The sequence below is a fragment of the Porites lutea genome, chromosome 3 (assembly GCF_958299795.1).
Source record: "Porites lutea chromosome 3, jaPorLute2.1, whole genome shotgun sequence".
In the NCBI taxonomy this organism is placed as follows: Eukaryota; Metazoa; Cnidaria; class Anthozoa; order Scleractinia; family Poritidae; genus Porites; species Porites lutea.
The window spans coordinates 35,254,449-35,275,300 of record NC_133203.1 but is presented as its reverse complement, the minus strand read 5'-3'; the positions used below and the strand labels follow the sequence as shown (position 1 = coordinate 35,275,300).

General features: G+C 39.8%; 3 protein-coding genes across 3 annotated transcripts in view; 1 reads left to right on the top strand and 2 right to left on the bottom strand.

Moving 5' to 3' along the window:
• LOC140931024 (uncharacterized) overlaps positions 1–8,731 on the top strand; it is a 19,248-nt gene extending 10,517 nt beyond the window's left edge. The window contains exons 2-4 of the mRNA XM_073380769.1: positions 1,601–1,648; positions 4,193–4,393; positions 6,555–8,731. Coding sequence (XP_073236870.1) covers positions 1,601–1,648; positions 4,193–4,393; positions 6,555–7,003 — 698 coding nt within the window. The 3' untranslated portion in view covers positions 7,004–8,731. The remainder of the gene's footprint in view (positions 1–1,600; positions 1,649–4,192; positions 4,394–6,554) is intronic.
• Positions 8,732–11,187: 2,456 nt separating this feature from the next.
• Positions 11,188–11,661, bottom strand: LOC140932208 (uncharacterized). Its single transcript, XM_073381844.1, has one exon. The coding sequence runs from the start codon at positions 11,659–11,661 to the stop codon at positions 11,188–11,190; it is 474 nt and encodes a 157-aa protein (XP_073237945.1).
• A 176-nt stretch (positions 11,662–11,837) lies between these two features.
• LOC140932207 (uncharacterized) lies at positions 11,838–12,158 on the bottom strand. Its single transcript, XM_073381843.1, has one exon. It carries the CDS (start codon positions 12,156–12,158, stop codon positions 11,838–11,840), a length of 321 nt encoding a protein of 106 aa, XP_073237944.1.
• Between the last annotated feature and the right edge of the window lie 8,694 nt (positions 12,159–20,852).

Sequence of the window (20,852 nt, the reverse complement as noted above, 5' to 3'; positions counted from 1 at the left end):
CAGACTTCCTACAGGGTTTTGAACACGGTTTTAATTAAAGTACTTTACGAGCGCTGCGGTAGTTGACCGCAAAAGTGTTACGGTGATGGATACTCAACTGGATGATTACGTCACTTCATAGCAACCAGACGGTACGAATTTTTTAACTTCCGGAACGCTGAGGCTCGTGATGGAGTGACGCCCACTCTTTGGTCTGCTCTGATGTTCCTTCCCGAGAAGGGACTTTTTGGGGGCTCATTTCCCAAACAGCGGCTGGTAATCAAGCCTAATTTCAAGTCAAAGTTATTCGAACTCAGGGGCAGTCAGGGGTTGAGCATTTTCGAACTGTTATCAGCGAAACACCTGTAAAACAGATTACATTTAACATTAAATCGGTGTTAGAAATATGTTGATGATGTTACTTACAGTCGGAAATATGCAGTAAGAATACTAGAAAAAACATTCGATTTGTTAAAAACACGGAATCCTTGGGTAATGATGACGTCTCAGCCCTGAACTCCCCCAAGTATGAAATGGTTAGGGATGACGTAAAACAGAACTAAATACCCGAAGGGACCGCTTGGGTTGATTTTGTGACATTCACTGCACCTTTATACTTCACTGTTTTGCGTTTTGTCTGTTCAGTGACATTCCGTGAAGCAGCTGTTTAGAAGCTATTAAAAAAATGCAATTTACATTTCTTTGTCTCATTTTGTTCTCTTGAACAAACGTCATAAACTCTGACCACCAAAGAGAAACTCTCGAGTTTGGCCTAAATTATGGACCGAAAGACACTCGGTAAGCGTGGACTTACGTTTTGAGAGGCGAATAACACTGTATAAGCACTTGGAGGGCTTGCCAGACACATGTTTATCATTCACAAATCCTCTTTTGGATAAGCTCTCCCTCACTACATGAAACTCATCCTAATGCAATCGATTCAGGTAAATCTTTGATTGGAAATGATTTTACAGACACAAATCACTTTGGGGAAATTATTGAGAGACTCAGTCTAAAAACAAGCAAGTACCATTAAATGAACGCTGGAATCAAGATAGCTTAATAGCAGAAGGACGCACAACTACAGAAATTTGCCTACAATTTATTTCTGCGCTGACGTAGTCCCTCTTTACAAATATCCCTATTCATTTCCAAAATCATTCTCCGGCTGTTAAAATGAATTGCATGTAAAAAGTGCAAGAGGAATAAAGGAAATTAAACCTTCTTATAACATCTTTCCTTATAGTTAAAAAAATTCTTGAAACTGAGAGTGTTTTGATCAAAGCAGCGTAAATCGATTTGAATCAGTGCAAGGAATCTTGCGTTTTCTGTTTTTATCTCCCCAGTATGAAATCAATATGAGTCTGTAAATTTCAAAGAGCTACACAAGAGTCATACAAAGGCAAAGGATACAATTGACCGAAAAAAAAAAAAGAAAAAGGGACGTTGTAATGTCAACTACATTAAACACCTGCATATGTATAAGAACCAACACCGTAACTCAGATGTTTACCTATATTAGTAATCGTATTTGTTTCTCTTTTCATTTGAAATTTCCTTTTTTTATATCGATTAAAGTAATATGTTGAGAATGTTTCCCCTTTATCAACTTTATTTGCAGATCCTACGACACCACCGTCACAAAATAACATAAACTCAACTTCAACAGGTCAGTGACGTTAAGGGGTGGTCACTAAGTATAGTGTTGCAATGGGACTAATTGCAGTGGCGGATCCAGACCTTCAGGTAGAGGGGGGGGGGGGGGGGCGGTCATGCATCCAGACCCTGAGATAAGGGGGGGGCTGTCTTAAAAAAATTTTTTTCGACCCTTCGGGCCTCAGATTCGGTCCAAAAATAACGGGGAGGCCCGGGCCCCCCATGCCTTTCCCCTGGATCTGCCTCTGAATTGCCAACCAAATCTAAAAATAGTATCCAGATCTTATCGTTTTTCAAATAATACGAAAGAGTGGAAGAACACAGAACCACCCTGAGTCGGCCCGTGAGTAGCTGGACTGTTATGGCAATTCAAAAGTAATTACCGTGCGTCAGTAAAACGCGGGGTCGCGGCCGGGGCCGAGGTATATACTGTTTTAGTTTTAGGGTTAGGTGCGCTAGGGTTAGAGTCAACCCGAACCCTAGCCATAACCCTGAAACAGCATTCTTTGAAAAAAAGATAGACACCCGACCCCACGTTCTACTGACACCCGTAATTACCAACGAGTTGCATCGTGCTCCAGTCTAAAGACACATTTTCACAAATTAACAAAATATAGTGTATTAGTAAAATCCAGCTAGTGGTCTATTATCAATGCTGCGTTCTGATTGGTTGAGCTACTACTAGGATATATGTTATAGGCCACTGGTAGCGAAAAGCGCCGGTTGTGAAAACCCAAACAATGGCGGCTGAATCGCGTTTTGCTAGCTAAAATTGTTTTGTCTGATATTTTTGACCAACTAGTTGGATTTTGCTAAAACAATTATTCTTCTCGCCCTCATGGCCTCTGAGTCAATAGCCCATTCGGGCTCGAGAAATAATTATTAATTAAACCCGGGTAAGCCTTTTCCGATTGTGCTCGGCAACTTTTGAGCAACTTTTGGCGTTTGGAGCAAATTTTGCCTTTCTGAGCAACTTTTGAGCCAAATATAGGCTTAGTGACCCCTCGGTTTAAAGCATATATCAAACACGAAAAAGTCCACGATTTCATAGAAAACTTCAATGTTTTTAATTTTTTTTTGTAATTTTTTTTTATTTTTTATTTAATTTTTTTATTTTTTTTAATTTTTTTATGTTTTTTTGTTGACCGATGATAGTAATTATTGTGAAGAACGAAAAATAAAGCTTTTAATTAATGTTTATTTCAATGCCAACTTTTGAAATTTAGGATCGCAACTTTTTGGCATTCCAGTGAGCAACTTTCCAGCATCTTACGAGCACAATGAAGAAAGGTCTAATCCCGGGGGATACTCCCCATAATGGCATATACGGGGGGGGCTCAAAAGGGGGTACCTTTTTCAGGCATTAGATCGTTGAAAGGGTAGGGATTTTACTTGTTAAACTATATGAAAGGGTGGTTCTATCTCAGCGATCGTCGTCGTTGCGATCTCTGAAAAGTCAGGTTTCCATATGATCGCTATGATCGCTGCGATAGCTGAACTTTATTTTCTCAGCGATCGCAGCAATCAGAGCGAGCGTAGCAATCGTAGCGATCATATGGAAACCAGGCTTTAAGCTCCCTAGTAGCCTGCGTAGGGTCGCAGACATAATGTACCAGTCAATAACAAAACTACCCATGCCCCCGCACAGACCCCTGGGAATCTGACTTTTTTTTTTGAAAGGTTTTGGTCAAATTCCCCGGTATGTTGGCGGTTCAGATGGTCAAATACCCCACCGGCTAGCGCTTCAAAAAGTGTCAAATCCCTCACTCCATTAGCGACTATTCATGGTCAAAAATTTTCCCCATGTGTCAAACCGTTTATTCAAATCTAAATTTCCTCCTACACACAACCGAAATATCTCAAGTCTAGGAAAACTGTGTCACGGAGATTTGTTCATTCCAATAACATTGTTCATTTCAGAAAGCCCACATTTAACGGGCTCTTTCAAGCTCTGTGCAAACGGACGCAATGTTGGGAGTTGTTGGCTAACAATGTTGCTCCAACAATGTTGCGTCCGTTTGCAGGTAGCTTCAAAGGCTCTCAAATGCTCCAACAAAACAGTGAATATAGGAGCAATGACGTCAATAATCATTGAACGTCATGTACACGCTGAGCAAAACGCTGACCAGCATTTTCACACGAAAGTCAAGCCCGACAGGGCGGGCCTCATTTTGGGTCAAATTCCCCACTGTGCGGAAAAAATGTTTGGGGTATGCCCGGGGAGTGGGAGATTTTGGAACTGACTGGTACAAAATCTAACCGTTGTTAGAAGTTTAATTCCGTCTTTGGCTTAGGCTAGCTAGATAGATTAAGGCTTGGTACTGATAAACATTCGGTTGGTGCACGATATACCTAGCGAATAGCAAGTCTCGAGTTACGTGACAAAGAACACAAAAATGATCGTTATCTCTTACACAATAACACAATAAACCTCACACAGTAGAACGAGAGAATAGTGCATAAATTGACTTGGTATATCGAGCGTCATCCAAACATTCGCTCATTTGTTTAATAGCCACGTTTAACTGAATCTGGATTTCTAATTTTTTTCGAGTAGCACCAGCAGATACAGGAGCAGTAGCAGTAGCAGTAGCAGTAGCAGTAGCAGTAGCAGCCGCCCATGATAACAACAAGTCAGCTGGCCATTGGATTACCGCGACTGCGATTTTAACGTCTGGATTTGGCCTTGTTTTGATCGTGCTTACGGCGTATCACTTTATTAGCAAAAAGTTTGGCAAAGGATACCGCGCGTGTAAACGTAAGATGACATCCAATCATTTATCAAGCAAAGGAAATCCCTAATAGAGTGTTTTCACATGACGTCACGGCGGCCATGTTGGTGTCCCAAAACAATGAAACGGCGGCCATGTTGGTGTCCCAAACCAATCCTCTGGGAGTTGAACTCTTTTCTTATGCAAACACTTTCTTTTGTTCCAATAAATTTGCCTAGATGCTGGCCACGTGAGTGAAAACACTCTATAAGGTCTTTGTCACGAGGATACTTGGCTGAGATCATTACTTGATGCCTCACAAAAACGCTCAGATGGATATAAGAAGAAGATTCCACACAAATTTTATCAGAGAGCACTAACCATAATATTTTTTGTCGATTTTTGCGGGCAGAGCATCAAAACTTAAAATTGTTGGTTTTAACTGTTTAAGCTTTCAATTCATGGCCATCCTTGCCATCCGTTTCAACAGAAGACAGGAAAAAAATTTCAATGCCTAAATTACATAATTCTATAAACATATTACACATTCCTATTACATATTCCTATAAATGCTAAATTACCTAAATTACACAAATATAAGGCTACCATACCAGAGGCACCCAACGACTGTTTTCTGTAAACTAGCTGTTCGGAGAAGCAAATATTGCCTAGAATTTTCTTTTACTTGAGGACGACTAAAAATTTCGAGATTACCGTTCCATTCATGTACGATTTTCGAAGCATATCGTATAAATTCCCTACGATTTTCTGACTCTTAATTTTCACATTTTACTTCCCGAGTTAGGCCATTTTTTGTTGAAAAAGGAACCTAAAATTTTCGGATTCAAAATTTGGCGTTAAGAATCGGAAAACGTCTCACTTTCGTTATACGCCAAATTTCACCTACAATTTTCGGAAAAATAACCCTCACGCCCTTGTAGTTTCAGAAAGACTAAAGTTCCCCTAGGATCACCGAACAGTTGCAAAGTTTATAGTGCCGCTCAGAATGCATTTCTAGATAGCTTAAAATACTCTGGATAGCCTAAAAAGTGTTTTCAATGTATTTAGGAGGAAACCATCATTGGGTGCCCCTGCCATATTACCTAACCCAACACTATCACACTATATGGCACTTTTGCAGGAAATCAGACGAGGGAAAATTATAAAAGCTTCAGGAAAGGGCACACCGTATTTTGTTCAATAGCTAGTAACTCGTTTACTTATAATGAACTGTGATGGAAATCCAATCTCAGCACATTTCATAACAGGCGACTGCATGATATTTCAATAACTATTTTCAAATATCATATGGGTCCATTGCCTACATATTTGTAACTAAGTTCCTGAGCCCAATTGTTCGAAGACCGATAAGCACTTAAACCGGGGTTAAATTTAACCCAGGTTTCTTTTTCTTGTGTTCAAAAGCTTTTTCTCGGATAATTTTCTCTGATATTTTTAGAGCGTCTAATCATCAACTTGTAGACAAAAAGAAATTAAAACTGAAATGCTTTTTAAGCTTTCAAATCTTAATTCAAATCTCGCGCTAACCCTGGGTTATCTTAACCCAGCTTTGAACAACTCGGCCCTGAAGTACAATTTAAGAACTGAGAATAATATCCAGATTCAACACTGTTAGATATGATAAACATTCGATGAGACATTTCGGACCAAACCTACGGTCTAGACTTCCTAAAGAAATTAGAAATATCTCATCTTTCAGATCTAGATTTAGAAAAACAAATATAGCGGAACTGGTTCGTAATTCTAACTGTCAGAACTGCTATTTACGCCACTCTTAATTTACTTTTAGTGCTTGTATTCTTATATATAGCGATACATTCTTATCACACATTTTATACATCTAATTTACACCACTATATTTATAATCTTACAGTGGAGAGTATCACAAAATCTGCTTAGTAGGCCTGTGTATTGTGAAATAAATGATCAATGATTGTCACCAAACCAAGATACCCGATTTCCTAGGGTATCAGTATTTAATAATTATATGATATATATCTCAAATTGTTTTAAGGCGAATCGTGAGGAGGAATCCTAGTGGCTCGAGTGTATATGTAGGAAAGTGCTAACAGTGGAAATATGCCGTCAGTATGTCGGGAAAAAAAAGTCGATTTGTTAAAAAATGAAAAGCACATAATAATACATAATAAATAATAAACAATTATTTTTTGTTTGTTTGTTTCGCAGATGACTTTGAAAAAGGAGTTAAGAGCCATCAGCTTTTCGTCAGCTATAGCTCCAAAGATATGGCCTGGATCAATGAAAATCTGATTCCCATTCTCGAAAACAAAAAAATATCCTACAGCATTCACACCCGAGACTTTGAGTTGGGACTGCCTATCGTCCAAAACATGGCAGACAGCGTCTACGGCAGTCGCAAAGTTCTGATTGTCTTGTCCGACAACTATCTCGCCAGCAACTTCTGTCGAGAAGAGCTGCACATGGCTGTCCAAAGGGAGGCAGACAGCCGAGATTCTTCGCTTATTCTTGTGGTGATTGACAAGTTGAAGAAAAAGAAGTTGCCTGGTGCTTTGAGAAACAAGCATTTGCTTGACTTTGAGAAGCTTAAGATAAAACAGGATTGGGAAAAAAAGTTGTTAAATGTGGTAGCAGGCCCAGGGGCCAAAGTTGCTTAATCTGCCTCATCACAAATGTTCGTAATGTAAGCTAGTTTCTAAGATAACTAATTGCCAGTTCAATCATATCGAATCTTGATAGTTTGACCTAAGCCATAGATCAAGTGCAGAAATAGTTGGCCCGTACTATTTAGAATCGAAGCAGCTTATGAGTCAGTTAGTTCCAAATGTTTTCAAAAGTGTTCAGCTAAGTTCATGCAGATGCATGCACTTTCGAACTAAGATGTGTGCGCAGACTCAAAAAGTAATAATAAACGAAAAAAAAGGTAGCTTAGCACCACTAACAACCGACGACTGCAAAAATAAGTCAAAAACTCTCACCTTTTTACTTTGCAGGCCGTCACAAGTTAGAATCACCTTGTACCGCATCGATACAGCATTTGAATAGCACCATAGGAAAGTATTACTCCGTAGCTTTCATTAGAATGTAAACGCTTTACGATTTTACCCACTGGAAACCCAAGAGTCATAGATAATCTCGAAGATTAAGAATTGAATAGGTGCTGCACAGCAGTCTTTCATTTGTATGGCCTCAGTCTATAGCAGTTTAGTCCACAGGCTTCGAGTATCGTTTCACGGTATAATGAATAGCGCCATAAGAAATGAGTACGAACAGCTCTCACCAGAATTGCCAGCTTGCTTTCAAAGTGTCATTCACGACAGACTAGTGGGTTTGAATCTCGCTCTGTCCGTTAGCTAGTTTGTCGTTTCTTGGTATAATCAACGTTGACTGTAAGTGATGATTTCATGTGTAGGCTCGATTTCCAGCCGCTTGAGGAAGTCCCAATCGTATTCTCCTCATAACAAGCTGAAACTAACTTTGTGGGAGCGAAGGAAAACGGGCGTCGGCTTTCATGGTTATCGAGACTAGTTTATTTCCTGCCAATTGTGATTTTATTAAATCATTGCCAGATTCGGCAGGTATATTAAGTGCCGGTAATTTACGTGGAGCTGATAACGTCACTCTATTTCACTTAAAGTTTATAACGGGACTACTTTGTTTGTTCACCAGAAGCAACAACATAATTTGAAAGAAAACCGTAGTTCAACAGCTTTCAGCTGGATGATCAACACGTTTCAGCGCGAGACACGCGCAACGGGGAATGCCCCGCGCGCTCCACATCCGCTTCGTGCTCACCTCAAAAATTCGAAAAAATAGCGCACGATTGTTGAAGGTTAGTTGCAAACTTTAGCCCACGGAAATCCTTTGTCCGATAAAGCTGCGTCTGGGTTGCCGAGGACAGCAAAACCATAAAGTGATGATTTGGTCATGATGTTTTTTTGGAATACCGGAGTTTGCTTTCAGTTTTACACGAGAGAATAATCATGTGAAAGCAGAAGAAAATGACGAAACTTTTGTAATGAAAGAGGCAAGGATTAGAATTTAAAGTAACGATTATAATAAGTAAAAATGTCATTTGTTTTTCTCCGTTGTAAGAAATTAATCACATAATTGTTTATTTCAATTACTGTAGAAATAGCATGCTGAATGTATGTATTTAATTATTCATTATTTGATTAATTATTGTAGTTATTATTATTATTATTTAATTTTATCATTATTTAATTTGATAATTATTTAATCAATTGCTGTAGTAATAGTGTGTTGGATGTATTTATTTAGCTATTTAGTTAAAATCAGCGTATAAGAATTAGGCTAAACACCAGCCGATTGTTAGGCTGTTTGTAGATTATTGAAATTTTTAATTTGTAAAATGGATATAACGATAAAAAGTTGCAATAAAATACACGAAGGGAACGGTCGTTGTTTTTCCTTAACCTCTCATCTGCAATGTAAAAATTTGCGGCAGAAAACCGAGAGACATTTTGTGACTTTACTCGTATTTAATTTTGTCTTCATCAACAACATTGAAGTGTCTCTTGGACAGCTCAGGATGCAGAAGCCCCCCAAAAAAAACACAAGGGCAAGGTTACATAAGAGGGCTCTTAACTTTTGTTCTGGAACAATAACCTATTGTACGAGAACGCAACCCCTTATTTCCGGTGGGTGTTCTGTGCATTATTGGGTGCTCTGTGCAATTAATAAGCGAAGTTTTTTGAGATTGCATTTGTGTTGACACACATTTGCCTCGCTATGAGGCGCCTGCTTACGTTTTGCCTCACTTTGACGCGCTAACTCACTTGCATTGGTGATTCGTGTGCCCTCGGCGCTCATCTTTCAAACGTTTGCTGAGGTCAGCTATTCTGTCTTCGTAAGGCGTTCATCTTTTAAAAGTTTGCTGAATCTTCGTAAAGCGTACACGTTGCAATAGTTTGCTGAAGCTCTCCTATCGTTCTGTGTTTGTTGAATCTTCCAAAGCGTCATCTTTCAAAAGTTTGCCGTTAATTTTACATTGGATTAAGCCTTCAACTCACATTTTTCAGCATGGTTCGTCACTGTCTTAAAAAAATGTGTGCGAAACCTGCTGTATGCATCAAACCAGGTTGTTTGGCTCGACGGCCGTTGTTCCACAAAGTAAATTTACCAAGTTGTGTAGCTCGGCGGAAGTTGTGCCTGAAAGTAAATCTACCGACTTTTGAAGCTCGGCGGCCGTTGTTCCACAAAGTAAATCTATCGAGAGGTGAAGCTCGGCGGCGCCATTTCATGATTACTGGCTCTATGTTATTTATTCGGAAAAACTTATAAACCAGCCCACAGTAACGCCATTTAAGTCGCTGAAATCAACACACTCGACTAAATTACTGGAAAAGGTATTGACGTGAGCCGTACACACATTCCACCGAAGGCCTTGATGATTCCCTTGAAACGTGTGAAATTGAGAGGCGTAGTGCAAGTGAAACAGTGTTTAAACACAATTCATTGTTCCCCAGCGCTCACCAAAAAAAATGTGGTTTTGAGTATTTAATATCAACAGAAGTTAAGAAGACTTGCCATTAACGCTTTCACTTTATAGTATTTTTCGGTAATTGTCTACATGTGGAATTCCCAATAAATAAATTAATAATTAAATCTGAAACGTTGTCAACTGTTTGCCTTTTAACAATACCTGGGCCGGGTTGTTCAAAGCCGGGTTAAGATAACTCAGGGTTAGTGCGAAATTTGAATTCAGATGTGGAAGATTAAAAAGTAAATTCAGTATAGTTCTTTTTGTCAACAAGTTGATGACTGGATGCTCTTAAAAATAATAGAGAAAATTATTGCTCCCTATGATGGCCTGTACGGGAAGGCTCCTGCCGAGAGGGGTACCTTTTCCAGGCTTCGGATATATGAAAGGGTAGGGATTTTACTCGTTGAAGCATACGAAAGAGTCGGGAAATCTGTCATTTGAGTCTGTGAAAGGGATCAAAGGGCTAACAGATGAATTATGTGGCTTTAAAAAGGCGAGAAAACCTTTTATTCTTGTGATTGATTCCTATCTAAACGACAGTGCATTTACAGCAGTTAAAAGGGGTGCAAAGTTCTAAACAAGGTATGTGGAAGGGGTACCATTTGTCAATAGAAGGTATATGAAAGAGGTACCTTTTTCGTGAAAAATGTTATATAAAAGGGTAAGGGGCTGGACCTCAGGGCGGAGCCTCCCCGCATAAAAATTTGTTGAGTAACCCCCCCCCCCCCCCCCCTGGGGTTTCGCTTTCAGCAACCCTTACTTCAAAATATGCCATAATCATATTTATCTATCGCAAGAACCATCCACCCTTCCCCCTCAACTGTTACCCGCACGCCTAACAAACATATCGAACGCGCTCTCCTTAACTCCGATTACTCCTACTAGTTATAATAATAATAATAACAATAATAATAATTTAATTACTTATATTGCGCAGGTATTCATAAAAATGATCAAATGTGCGTTACATTAGTAATAAAAGCATGAAAAAAAACTAAAAACCTATTTACAATAAGCAAAACAATAAGAATATATACACTCCCGCAACAAAAATCTAAAATATCGATATGTAACAATTAAAATTCATTCAACCATAAGCAAACTTGAAAAGGTACGTCTTAAGATTGCTCTTAAAAGTATGCAAGTTTGGAATATCGCGAACCTATCGCCTAGTGTGACCTTAGTTCTAAATGTTGACGATGCTAGCAAAATCCCACCTGACGATCTGAGGTTATATGTGCCTTGCGATTTCAAAGAAACTAAGTTCTGAATGTATGTAGGGGCTATACCATGGATAGCCTTGAATGTAGATAACAAAATCTTAAAATGGATGCGCTACTTTAACGGAAGCCAATGTAGCTCATACATCAGTGGTGTAATATAACTGAAGCACGGAGCGAAGCAAACAAGCCTTGCTGCAGTGTTTAAAACACGCTGAACCTTGTTAAGCTGCGAGGCAGGTAGACCATAGAAAAGGCTATTACAGTAGTCAAAGCGAGAAGTAACGAATGCATGCACCAAGGACTTAGTTTCCCCGGGGCTTAGGAACTTGCGAATACGACTGATGTAATGTAGATGAAAGAAAGCTGAGCTACAGAGCTTGTTAATATGAGTAGATATACTAAGTTGAGAATCAAACCAGAAACCTAGATTCTTGACAACCGGCTTTGTGTTCACAACAGACTCACAAACAGTAACACCATCAATGTCAACCTTAGCAAGCTGTTGCTGGGTACCAAGAAGCAAAAACTCAGTCTTATCATCATTTAACATAAGTCGGTCTCTAATCATCCACTTTCTTAAATCCATGATGTAACACACATAGCGTTTACCGCACTTGCGCCACCACCCTGCACGTTTGGACTGAACGCCAACTACAATTGCGTGTCATCGGCGTAAGAGTGCACGCTTGGCAAGTGTCGACCCACTATGTCGAATAGTTCGCTGGTGTATACTGTTAACAGTAGCGGGCCAAGGCATGACTCTTACTGCACCCCTTGCGCGAGCGGAAAGGTATCTGACAGCCCTCCATTAACTGCAACATGCTGTGTACGGTCGGAGAGGTAAGATGTAAACCAGTTGAGTGCCTGGTCAGTCACACCAAGTCTTGACCTCAACCGATCCAGCAAGATGTCGTGGCGTACAGTAGCGAAAGCTGCGCTGAGATCTAAAAGAGCCAGCAAGCTCACCTTCTGCCCATCCATATTCAATAAGATGTCGTTCTTCACTTTTAAAAGGGCTGATTCAGTACTATGATGTTTCTTGTAGGCCGACTGTAGCTCAAGGTGCAGACCATTGATCGTCATATGATCAATCAATAGTCTATTTTCGAGTTCGCTATGACCGCTGAATTAAAGAAGTGAAGACGCATTTTTTACAGCCTTAGCCTCAATCTGAAGTAATATATTCACAAACTCCAACGAGAAAAAGACCTGTTTATTACTCTGTCTATTGTGTATATTCAAATTTCAAACACTTACTTGCTAGAATCTCTGAATATTTTACTTTACGTCGAGGCTAACCCAGTATGAATGTGTCGCTAATGTTTATATTAATTCGAAACTGGACTATTGATCAGCACCTGCTCTTTCAGATAACTTGGAGACATACGGGAGATTGCTTACTGGACGAAAGTTTTTGTGCGCGATGTGTAGACCACACTTCTTTAACGTGGGCAATACGGGGGCCTGCCTCCATTCCTCTGCGAACAGACCAGATTCAAACGACATGTTGATCATACAGGTGATTACCGGTAACAGCACATCAAGAACCTGTAGAACCACAGATGTAGGAGCAGGATCTAAAGGACAAGATTTCATGGCTGCCTTTCCAATAATCAAAGAAACTTGGTCTTGTGTCAAGGTCTTGAAGTTTGGGAACTCTACACATTCGCGCGGATCAGGATCAACACAGTTTGCGCATGCGCCCATATTATCTGCGGACGCATCGCCATCGCCGTCAAGAGGCTCAGATGACCGAAGGGCGTCTAGTGAGTCATTGATAAGTTCAATCTTCTGTACTAAATAGTTGCCAAAATTATTAGCCAGATCATCGGGAGGTATGTGATCTGGAAACGGAACATCAGTCGGCTCAAATAGCAATGAATTGGTTGTACGAAACAACTCTCTCTCGTTCAAACTATTCTCAGCGATAAGATTAGAGAAGTAATCAAGACGTGCACTGGTCATGAGATATGTAGTGTGATTACCTGCAACCTTGAGAGCAGGAAGGTCCTGCTGGAAATTAGTGTTACGCCATTTTTTCTCAGCCCTTCTTCTCGCCCTAATTGCTTCCTTGATATCACTGTTAAACCAGGGAACGCGTTGCCTACTGATCACCATCTTCTTCAGAGAAGGAGCGTGCTTTTCAAGGAGGGATGAAAGCGTGGAGTTATAAAACGACGTCAACTCGCATAAATTAGAAAAGTCCCTCGTACACAATTTCGACTTTTCAAGATCTGAGCGAAGTGAATCAAAGTCAATGGACTTTAACTTGCGATATGATATCTCCTTAACAACATGACCAGGCTAAAGCGAGCCTAGCTCAGAGTGCATAACATAGAAGCATCATCTGAGAGATATAGGTCAGCCACGGGAGCGCTACAGATAATAGCCTGCGTAGCATGGCGGTTTTGTCGAGCCGGGCGCACGAGCGGCGAAGCCGCGAGAAAAATAAAAACCAGTTGCTCCCGCCCCAATCTCTCTATGCTACGCAGGGTATACAGATGACAGGATCATTCTCACGAGTAATCAATAGATCAAGTGTGTGACCACTGATATGTGTTAGTACAGTCACATGCTGTTTAAGACCCATGGACGTTAGTAAATTTGAAAATACTCGTGCGTCCACATCACTTGCGACATCCATATGAAAATTAAAGTCACCAGGTAATATAAGCGGCTCTGGAGACAAAATTACTGACTCGAGATTTGAACTGAATTCCTCGAAGAATACACGAGGGGTGACTGAATGTGCCTGAGATTACGGAGGGCGACAAATGATGATCAGCTTAGCCCTAAATGACGTATACGTGACTCTCCACTCGGAAAACTCGAATGAAGTTCTCTCTCCCGAATCGATCTTTTTTACGTCTATGTTAACAACCTAGTTCCTCCCCCGCGACGCCCTAGCCGATCTTACTGTACAAACTTATGTGTCTCAGTCGGCATAAACTCCAATTTTGCAGCGACATCTTTTTCTGTTAACCAGGTTTCGGTGAGTGCAAAAATATCCATGTCTGTGCTGCATATATAATCTCGTAAATCAGAGGTTTTGGACTTGATAGCTTGCACATTGTTACCCGACCCAGGCACCCAGTGACCCCAACACTTCTGGGTTTGTGAATGGTCTGTCAACAGGGGTCATTTTAATGAAACTTTTACGAGTGTAAATTAAAAATTTTAACCTCTATCATAGACTTTAGAGTGTGAAAACAATGGCTATACTATACTATACTACAATATATCGTGTAGTTCGATTTTTCAGGGCGTAAAAAATACAAACAACGCGACAGACAAACCACGCGAACGACTTCTTAAGCGTTAAAAGCCTTGCAAGAGAGAAACCTCTGCTCGCAGGGCTAAATTACCCTTGTAAAATCTTTATTGACTCCAGTTTACATCTCCAGTGGAAAAAAATTCGTGTCTGCATGACAGAATCTAAATGGGCTTTGACTGTGAGCAGTCTCTCTTTTGCTTGATAACCTGTGAGCGAGCGCGATATATGAGTATACGAGCGGCAAAGCCGTCCTTTTGGATATGGTGGAACGACCCGACAAGACGTGTTCCATTTACTTTTCCATCGGATTTTCCGTGACCTTGAAGCACATGGAAAACAACAACCACTCATAGCAATTCTGGAGAAACACACCGTAGAAGGGAACGTAAACCCGTAATAACTAACTACTGATAAAAAAAAAGGAAAATACCGACAGGGTGCTACTTCTAGGGTTTAAAGGTGACTACAGCTATAATCGGAAAACAAAAACAATGAAGCAAAAGTCTCCCTGATTACACAAATGGCAGATCTTGGGGAGCGGTCCAGGGGCCCAGGCCCCATCTTTATTTTTTTGCCAAACTGAAACCAGAAGAGCCTAGAAAGAATTTTTTTTCAAGCCAAGCCCCCCCTCGTTCCGTAGCTAGAGTCCGGGTAAATGGACCTCACTTACTTGATTATCTGAATCTGCCACTGTGCAAAATTCAACTCAAATTCGCCACTTTAGAAACGAGAAGCTAGGAAACAGCCGAGTCAACTTTCGTTAAGACTCCTAGGGAAGAGGAAAAATTGGCCAATAGCGGACCTGCGTGTCCCCACTAACGAGCCCGGAAACAATTTCGGGACGCGTAGGCCACTTTCGAGTTACAAAAACACTCACTTTCAAAACGAGGCTAAGTACAACACCTTTCTTGACTTTCTTGTGTAAATGAATTTTATTTGAATGAGAATATAAAATATTTTTCATATCAATAGTTCGCACTTAGCTTAGCACAGAGAGTAATGGGGCAACTGGGTGGGTATTTATTATATTTGCGCAGGACAACTATCCTGTTCAAAACTAATTATAGTGCGTGGTGTGCAGGTCATGCACGAGACTCAATAATGCAACGGACCAGTTAAAAATGCCCCTTAGAGGTAGTGATGCTCAGTTGCATTGACAACTTTCTTCATGTAGTTAAAGCAGAACTGGAAAAGTAAAGTTTAGCGAGTTAACAATACCCGCGTTTACTGAGTGTGTAATTAGAACAATTTAGAACATGCCCGTTTATCTACTTGACAAAATAATACAGATAATAGAATCCATGCCGATAAAACCGTTAATTTTTCTATGACAACCAAGGCCAAAAGAACAAATATTAATGAAGAACTTCCAAAATGGTAGAAAATAGGGTAGGGTAGAAATAGGATGTGTAGGGAAAGCCTCTTTGATCATAACTACAGCAAACACATGTTGTCACGCGATGGCAGTTCTTTTTAAGACAAAAAAACAGCGCATTTCATGACAATTACACCAGTGTCAAAAAGTTTTCCTTTAAGTAAAAGGTCTTTTTAATGCTTGAAAATCAACAAAAAGTTCTATATACTGCGGAAAATGCTTGAAAGCACAGTAATCACTTGAAATAAACGATTAACAGGCACGCACATGTTTATTCCAACGGTTAATTAATTAACCAAACGCTCTATTCCTTTTGGCCTTGCACTTCGCCTCCGTCGCATTTGCTCTAACCCAGACAATTACAAACAACGTACTAACGAACTTATAGATTACCTTGCTAATCGTGGCTACGACAAAACGTTTCTTAAGACCCAAATACAACAAGCTTCCGACATTCTTCGCACTGACGCACTTACAAACAAACCCAAGACTCAGACTGAAACCACCCCTTTCGTCATTACTTATAATCCAGCATTACCCAACCTTGCAAATATCATTCACAAGCATTCTAACGTGTTGTACTCATCAGATCGCTGTAGAAATACTTTTAAAAACCTTCCGTTAGTAGCTTATCGCCGTTGTAAAAATATTAGCGACATCCTCGTTAGAGCCCAGCTTACTAACAGCACCGATACCAGTATCTCCCGACCCACCCCCGGTTCCTTTCGGTGCAACAACAGGAATTGTACCACCTGCCCCTATATTGAACATGGCCGTAATCAATACACTTTTCATTCTACAGGTGAGACTCACCACATCAAATCTCATATAACTTGTGAAACTTTTAATGTTATCTATTTGATTCAATGTCGCCTGTCACAATATACTGGGGAAACTAAACGTCGCCTCAAACACCGTTTTAATGAACACAGACGACCTATACTCAACCCTACTAGTAATTACATCCACACTGCACTTTCAGAACACTTTCTTACCTGCAATCAATCCGACAATCATATGCGTTTGATTCCTATTGAAAAACTTAAAAAATGGGCATCAATAAACGTGATGAACTGTAACTATATATAGTATATCTTTTATTTTTTGTTATCTTGTCTTTTTAAGTAGCCTCACCATACCACGTCATATTATGTAATTTCCGGTCATTATTTTACTTCATATATATTTCTGTAAATTCGTGATATCTCAATAAACCTGATGAAGACTGGTATTGCCCAGTCGAAATATCGCAACTTAACTGTATTTCACGTTGTTTGAGCAGCCCCTGCAAAAGTCTTCTTGACTGCAACGTTTTCAATTTTATCTATTTTTACTGATCACGATCTTTTTGGATCCGACGTTGAGCAAGATTGTTCGTACACGGTTTTTGCAGTGGTTTTTTTTTTACCTTAACTACACAACAATTAATGAATGAGGCTGAGTATCTTATGAAGAATAATGGAGATCGAGGAGGTGTGGCGTCATAACACCCTCCGAGATCTCCATAATTCTTCATATGATACGAAAGCTGAAATTTGACCAAAAAAAGGACTGTAACTTGTGGTAATAACTATGAAAGTTAAAATACCGAAAACAGTCCGCAGACAACCCCGGGCAAAACCTGTTGGGACAAATCGCGAAAATGCCTTTTTTTTCTTTCCATGCTGGCAAAAACTAAAACCTCCGCCAAATGAATGCCCGATTTCCCCCCTCCCCTTATCCAAAGTTGTTTAGGATAGCATGGCAATTATACACGTTGGTTTTTAGACCAAGACAACTTTGAATAGGGGGTGGGGAGGGGGTTTACTTTTTCTGTTTAGAGGAGACGGGAGTACGGCGCAAAAGTTAGAAAATAGATGGAATAGTCTCAACAGTTTTGTCCGGAGTTGTAGGTTTATAGATGCACGAAGGAACAACGATGTTACTCAAATATAAAAAATGTTTATTTTTATTTACCGTCGGAGCGAGGGCCATATCACACTACCTAACTTCTTGGTTGTTAACTTTATTAAAAACTGCTGTTAACGAGACAATTGGCAGAATTGGGATGATTGCCGCAAGAAACTTTCCTTGTATGGAAAAGTTAATATTTAAACCAATTCCCAAATGAAATTTTAGAAAGATATCACAAAATACAGCAGACAATAACAGAAAAGAACCTACGAATTTTGGGTCCAGTTAAAGCAACAGAAATGTTTTGAGTGTTTGCAAAGCCTGATATAAACACGAGAGGGGTTTGGGAGAGAAGAAGAACCTAGAGTGACCTAGAGTGGCACTCGACTATCGCCTCGTGTGTTTCGTACGCTTCTTTCGTGCTTAGCAACCTCCCATGTGTAACTGTAACTCAATAGAGCACGCTGAGCCGTTTACTATTTGTTAAATTTAGGTCGGTATAGAGGACAATTTATTGGGGTGTCTAGAAAACTCAAACTGAGTTTTCTAGGTCTGAGTTTTTTAGATTTGGGGTCAGATTTTTGGGTCCGAGATCTGGGATCTGAGGTCTGAGTTTTCTAGACACCCCCATTTATCGATACTATTGCATTATGGGATATTATTCTTTCCTTCTGTGAACGAACACGAAAAAAACGCAGTCGCAAAGAATCAGTTGCAAAACAGGTTCCTTGAAGTTTTAAGTCTTGAGGGCTATACCGATTACATTTGAGATGGGTAAGTCCAGACAGTTTGCTTAGCGAATTTCTTGTCTTTTCAGTGAGTTATAAAACACATATTCCTGCCAAGATAAATAGCTCTTCCAGAAAAGAAATACGTTTCCCTACTCATGTCAATTTATTGACGGTGGAACGACGGTCCGTTTGGTGCGCGTGCTCACAATGGTCGCCTCAATTCTGGCAAGATCAATAAGTCATTTGGCTGGAGTTCTAAAACTCGCATAAGGTTTACTTTCAGTAGAGCTAAGGAATAGTGGCATCTCGATGTTATGCGGAACTGCTGTCATGAACACAAGGGAAATTGATTGTACACAATGACATGATTTTTTCATTACATGTACAATTCTAGCAGCTTGCTGGGTTACTTCTCAACTCGTAGTACAAGGGTCTCAGTGATCTATACATGAAATCAAGAGACGCAAAATTCAGGTCTCTGAAATCAAGAAAAGAACACGCATTCAGAGTTAGGATGTGACTCAGAACAATGAAAACATTATTTGTCTTGCATTCATCTTCACTTTTGTTAGTATACGTCGCGAAATATGAGTTAAGGTTTCTCTTAAAATCTGATGCATCCTATAAAATAACGTGTTAAATTTTCTTGATTTAAAGTAGCTCTACCTATATGCTCCACCATAAAAGAAATCCTTGAGAATGTGACGAGTAGTTTGGATTTGTTTTTACTATATGAAATTTTGGGCTTCAAAGACCGGAAACGGGGAAAGTTATGATACTTCCATGCTCTATGTGAAAAGCACTTGCTTTAAATCTAAAAGTTTAAATAGGATGTAAGGTCATACTGTTGTCACTTTTCAAAAGTAGTAGGGGTATCCTGAATTTCAGCCTTTTCTTCGAGTCGCAAACTTGAAATTCAGGCCATCTCAGAGATTATGAAATGAATAGCTAATTAATTCAGATTCTTCGAATGGCTCATGGAAGAGTGCACATAAGCAATGACAACTAAGAACTAAATTAGCCGAATATCGTAAAAGCCTCCGGGCCTTTCTTTCCACATTTGGGAAAGTTTTGAGCTAAAATCCTGAGAAAAGTGAGACTGTGAATCATTTTGTATTCCATTTCCCTCGTCACGTTCGAGCATGATCATTTAGTTAATTTCGCCAAATAAATATCGCTGGAATTATCTCCTTAAGGCAAATCATATTTAATTAAGTGGAATGGTTATGATACACGTCAGACTCCTTTGTTATATGTTTTTGTGGGCCTGAAAGTGCACAACGTTCAAAAGCATTCCTTTCATTTTGATTGTCTGATTGACCAATAAAAACGTTGCATTAATTTATTCCGTAACAATTTGCCAACAGAAAAGAAAGGATTGTGCACTTTCAGGGTGCTTCCAACATAAACTGCAGCACCGTTGTTTTTATCATTGATGTTTGCCGATTTTCATAACCATTCTCCTCTAGTAAGTCTAGCTTAAAAAATTTGACAGAGCACTGATGCATACATCATTAAGTCATGGTGCACTCGACAGTGACTCTCTACAGTGAATGAGCGGGAAAGAGAACATAAAAAATAACTGTGTTAGTCAGCTACGTTTGAAAACAATAAAGCTTTCAATAAAAGAAAGGTTCGATAAAGTCAACCTTTGTTCTCTTATGCCGACTCCTGAATTACAACGCTAAACGTCCGAATGAGAGGTTCAACCATCCGGGAAAATGTACGCCCACTAAAAGATTCTAAAAATTTTCGGCTTACTATGGTTTCTGGGCGTGTATAGCAAACGTGGAACAAAGCCTCGAACAGGAGTGGCATGAAATGCCTTTCACTTAACATACACGTTTCTGTCGATTTCTGAATGCTACCAGACAAATTTCTACGCAAAATAATTTGAAGTACCCATAGTTGCTTATTTACGCGGGCTTCATGAATGCCGCGCGATCTTGTCAAACAGCTGTGCTTCGACTCACCTAGCGCCCGTCGTTTTGTGCCCTGCTAAACATATTTGCCTTACTAGATTATTACTAAGAGAGGAAACGTCACACCCAAAATTTGCCCAACATTCCCGATTAAAGGGTCGAACGCCGCTTTACTGAATCTCAGAATCGAAAATATCCGCGTTCAATCGTCTTCACGGCTTCGCATATCCGTCGGATCAAAACAAAAACTTAAGTCTAAAGAGCGGTTTCAAAAAGATGCGGTTTGTGTAAGAGGACTTACTGGTTTTGTGTGGACGGAAGACAGATTCGTGTAAAAAAAAAAAAAGCCTTTTCAAAAATCTCCGGATTCGTGTGGACGGGTCAAAAATACAAACAAAACAATCGGCATGTATTATATGATATGTATTGGTCTTTTGTTATAATTTATATCCTGCATGACTTCGCATTTTGAAGAGAACCGGAGCATGTCATTCGGTTCAGTTTGATTTTTTATTCAAATCATGTTTACCCTGATATTGATCAAAGGTGACAACAGTCAACTCTCTCATAGCGACCACTTTT

Coding starts and splice junctions, on each gene's coding strand:
- LOC140932208 (XM_073381844.1), bottom strand. CDS start 11,661: ATGGATTTAAGAAAGTGGATGATTAGAGACCGACTTATGTTAAATGAT.
- LOC140932207 (XM_073381843.1), bottom strand. CDS start 12,158: ATGACGATCAATGGTCTGCACCTTGAGCTACAGTCGGCCTACAAGAAA.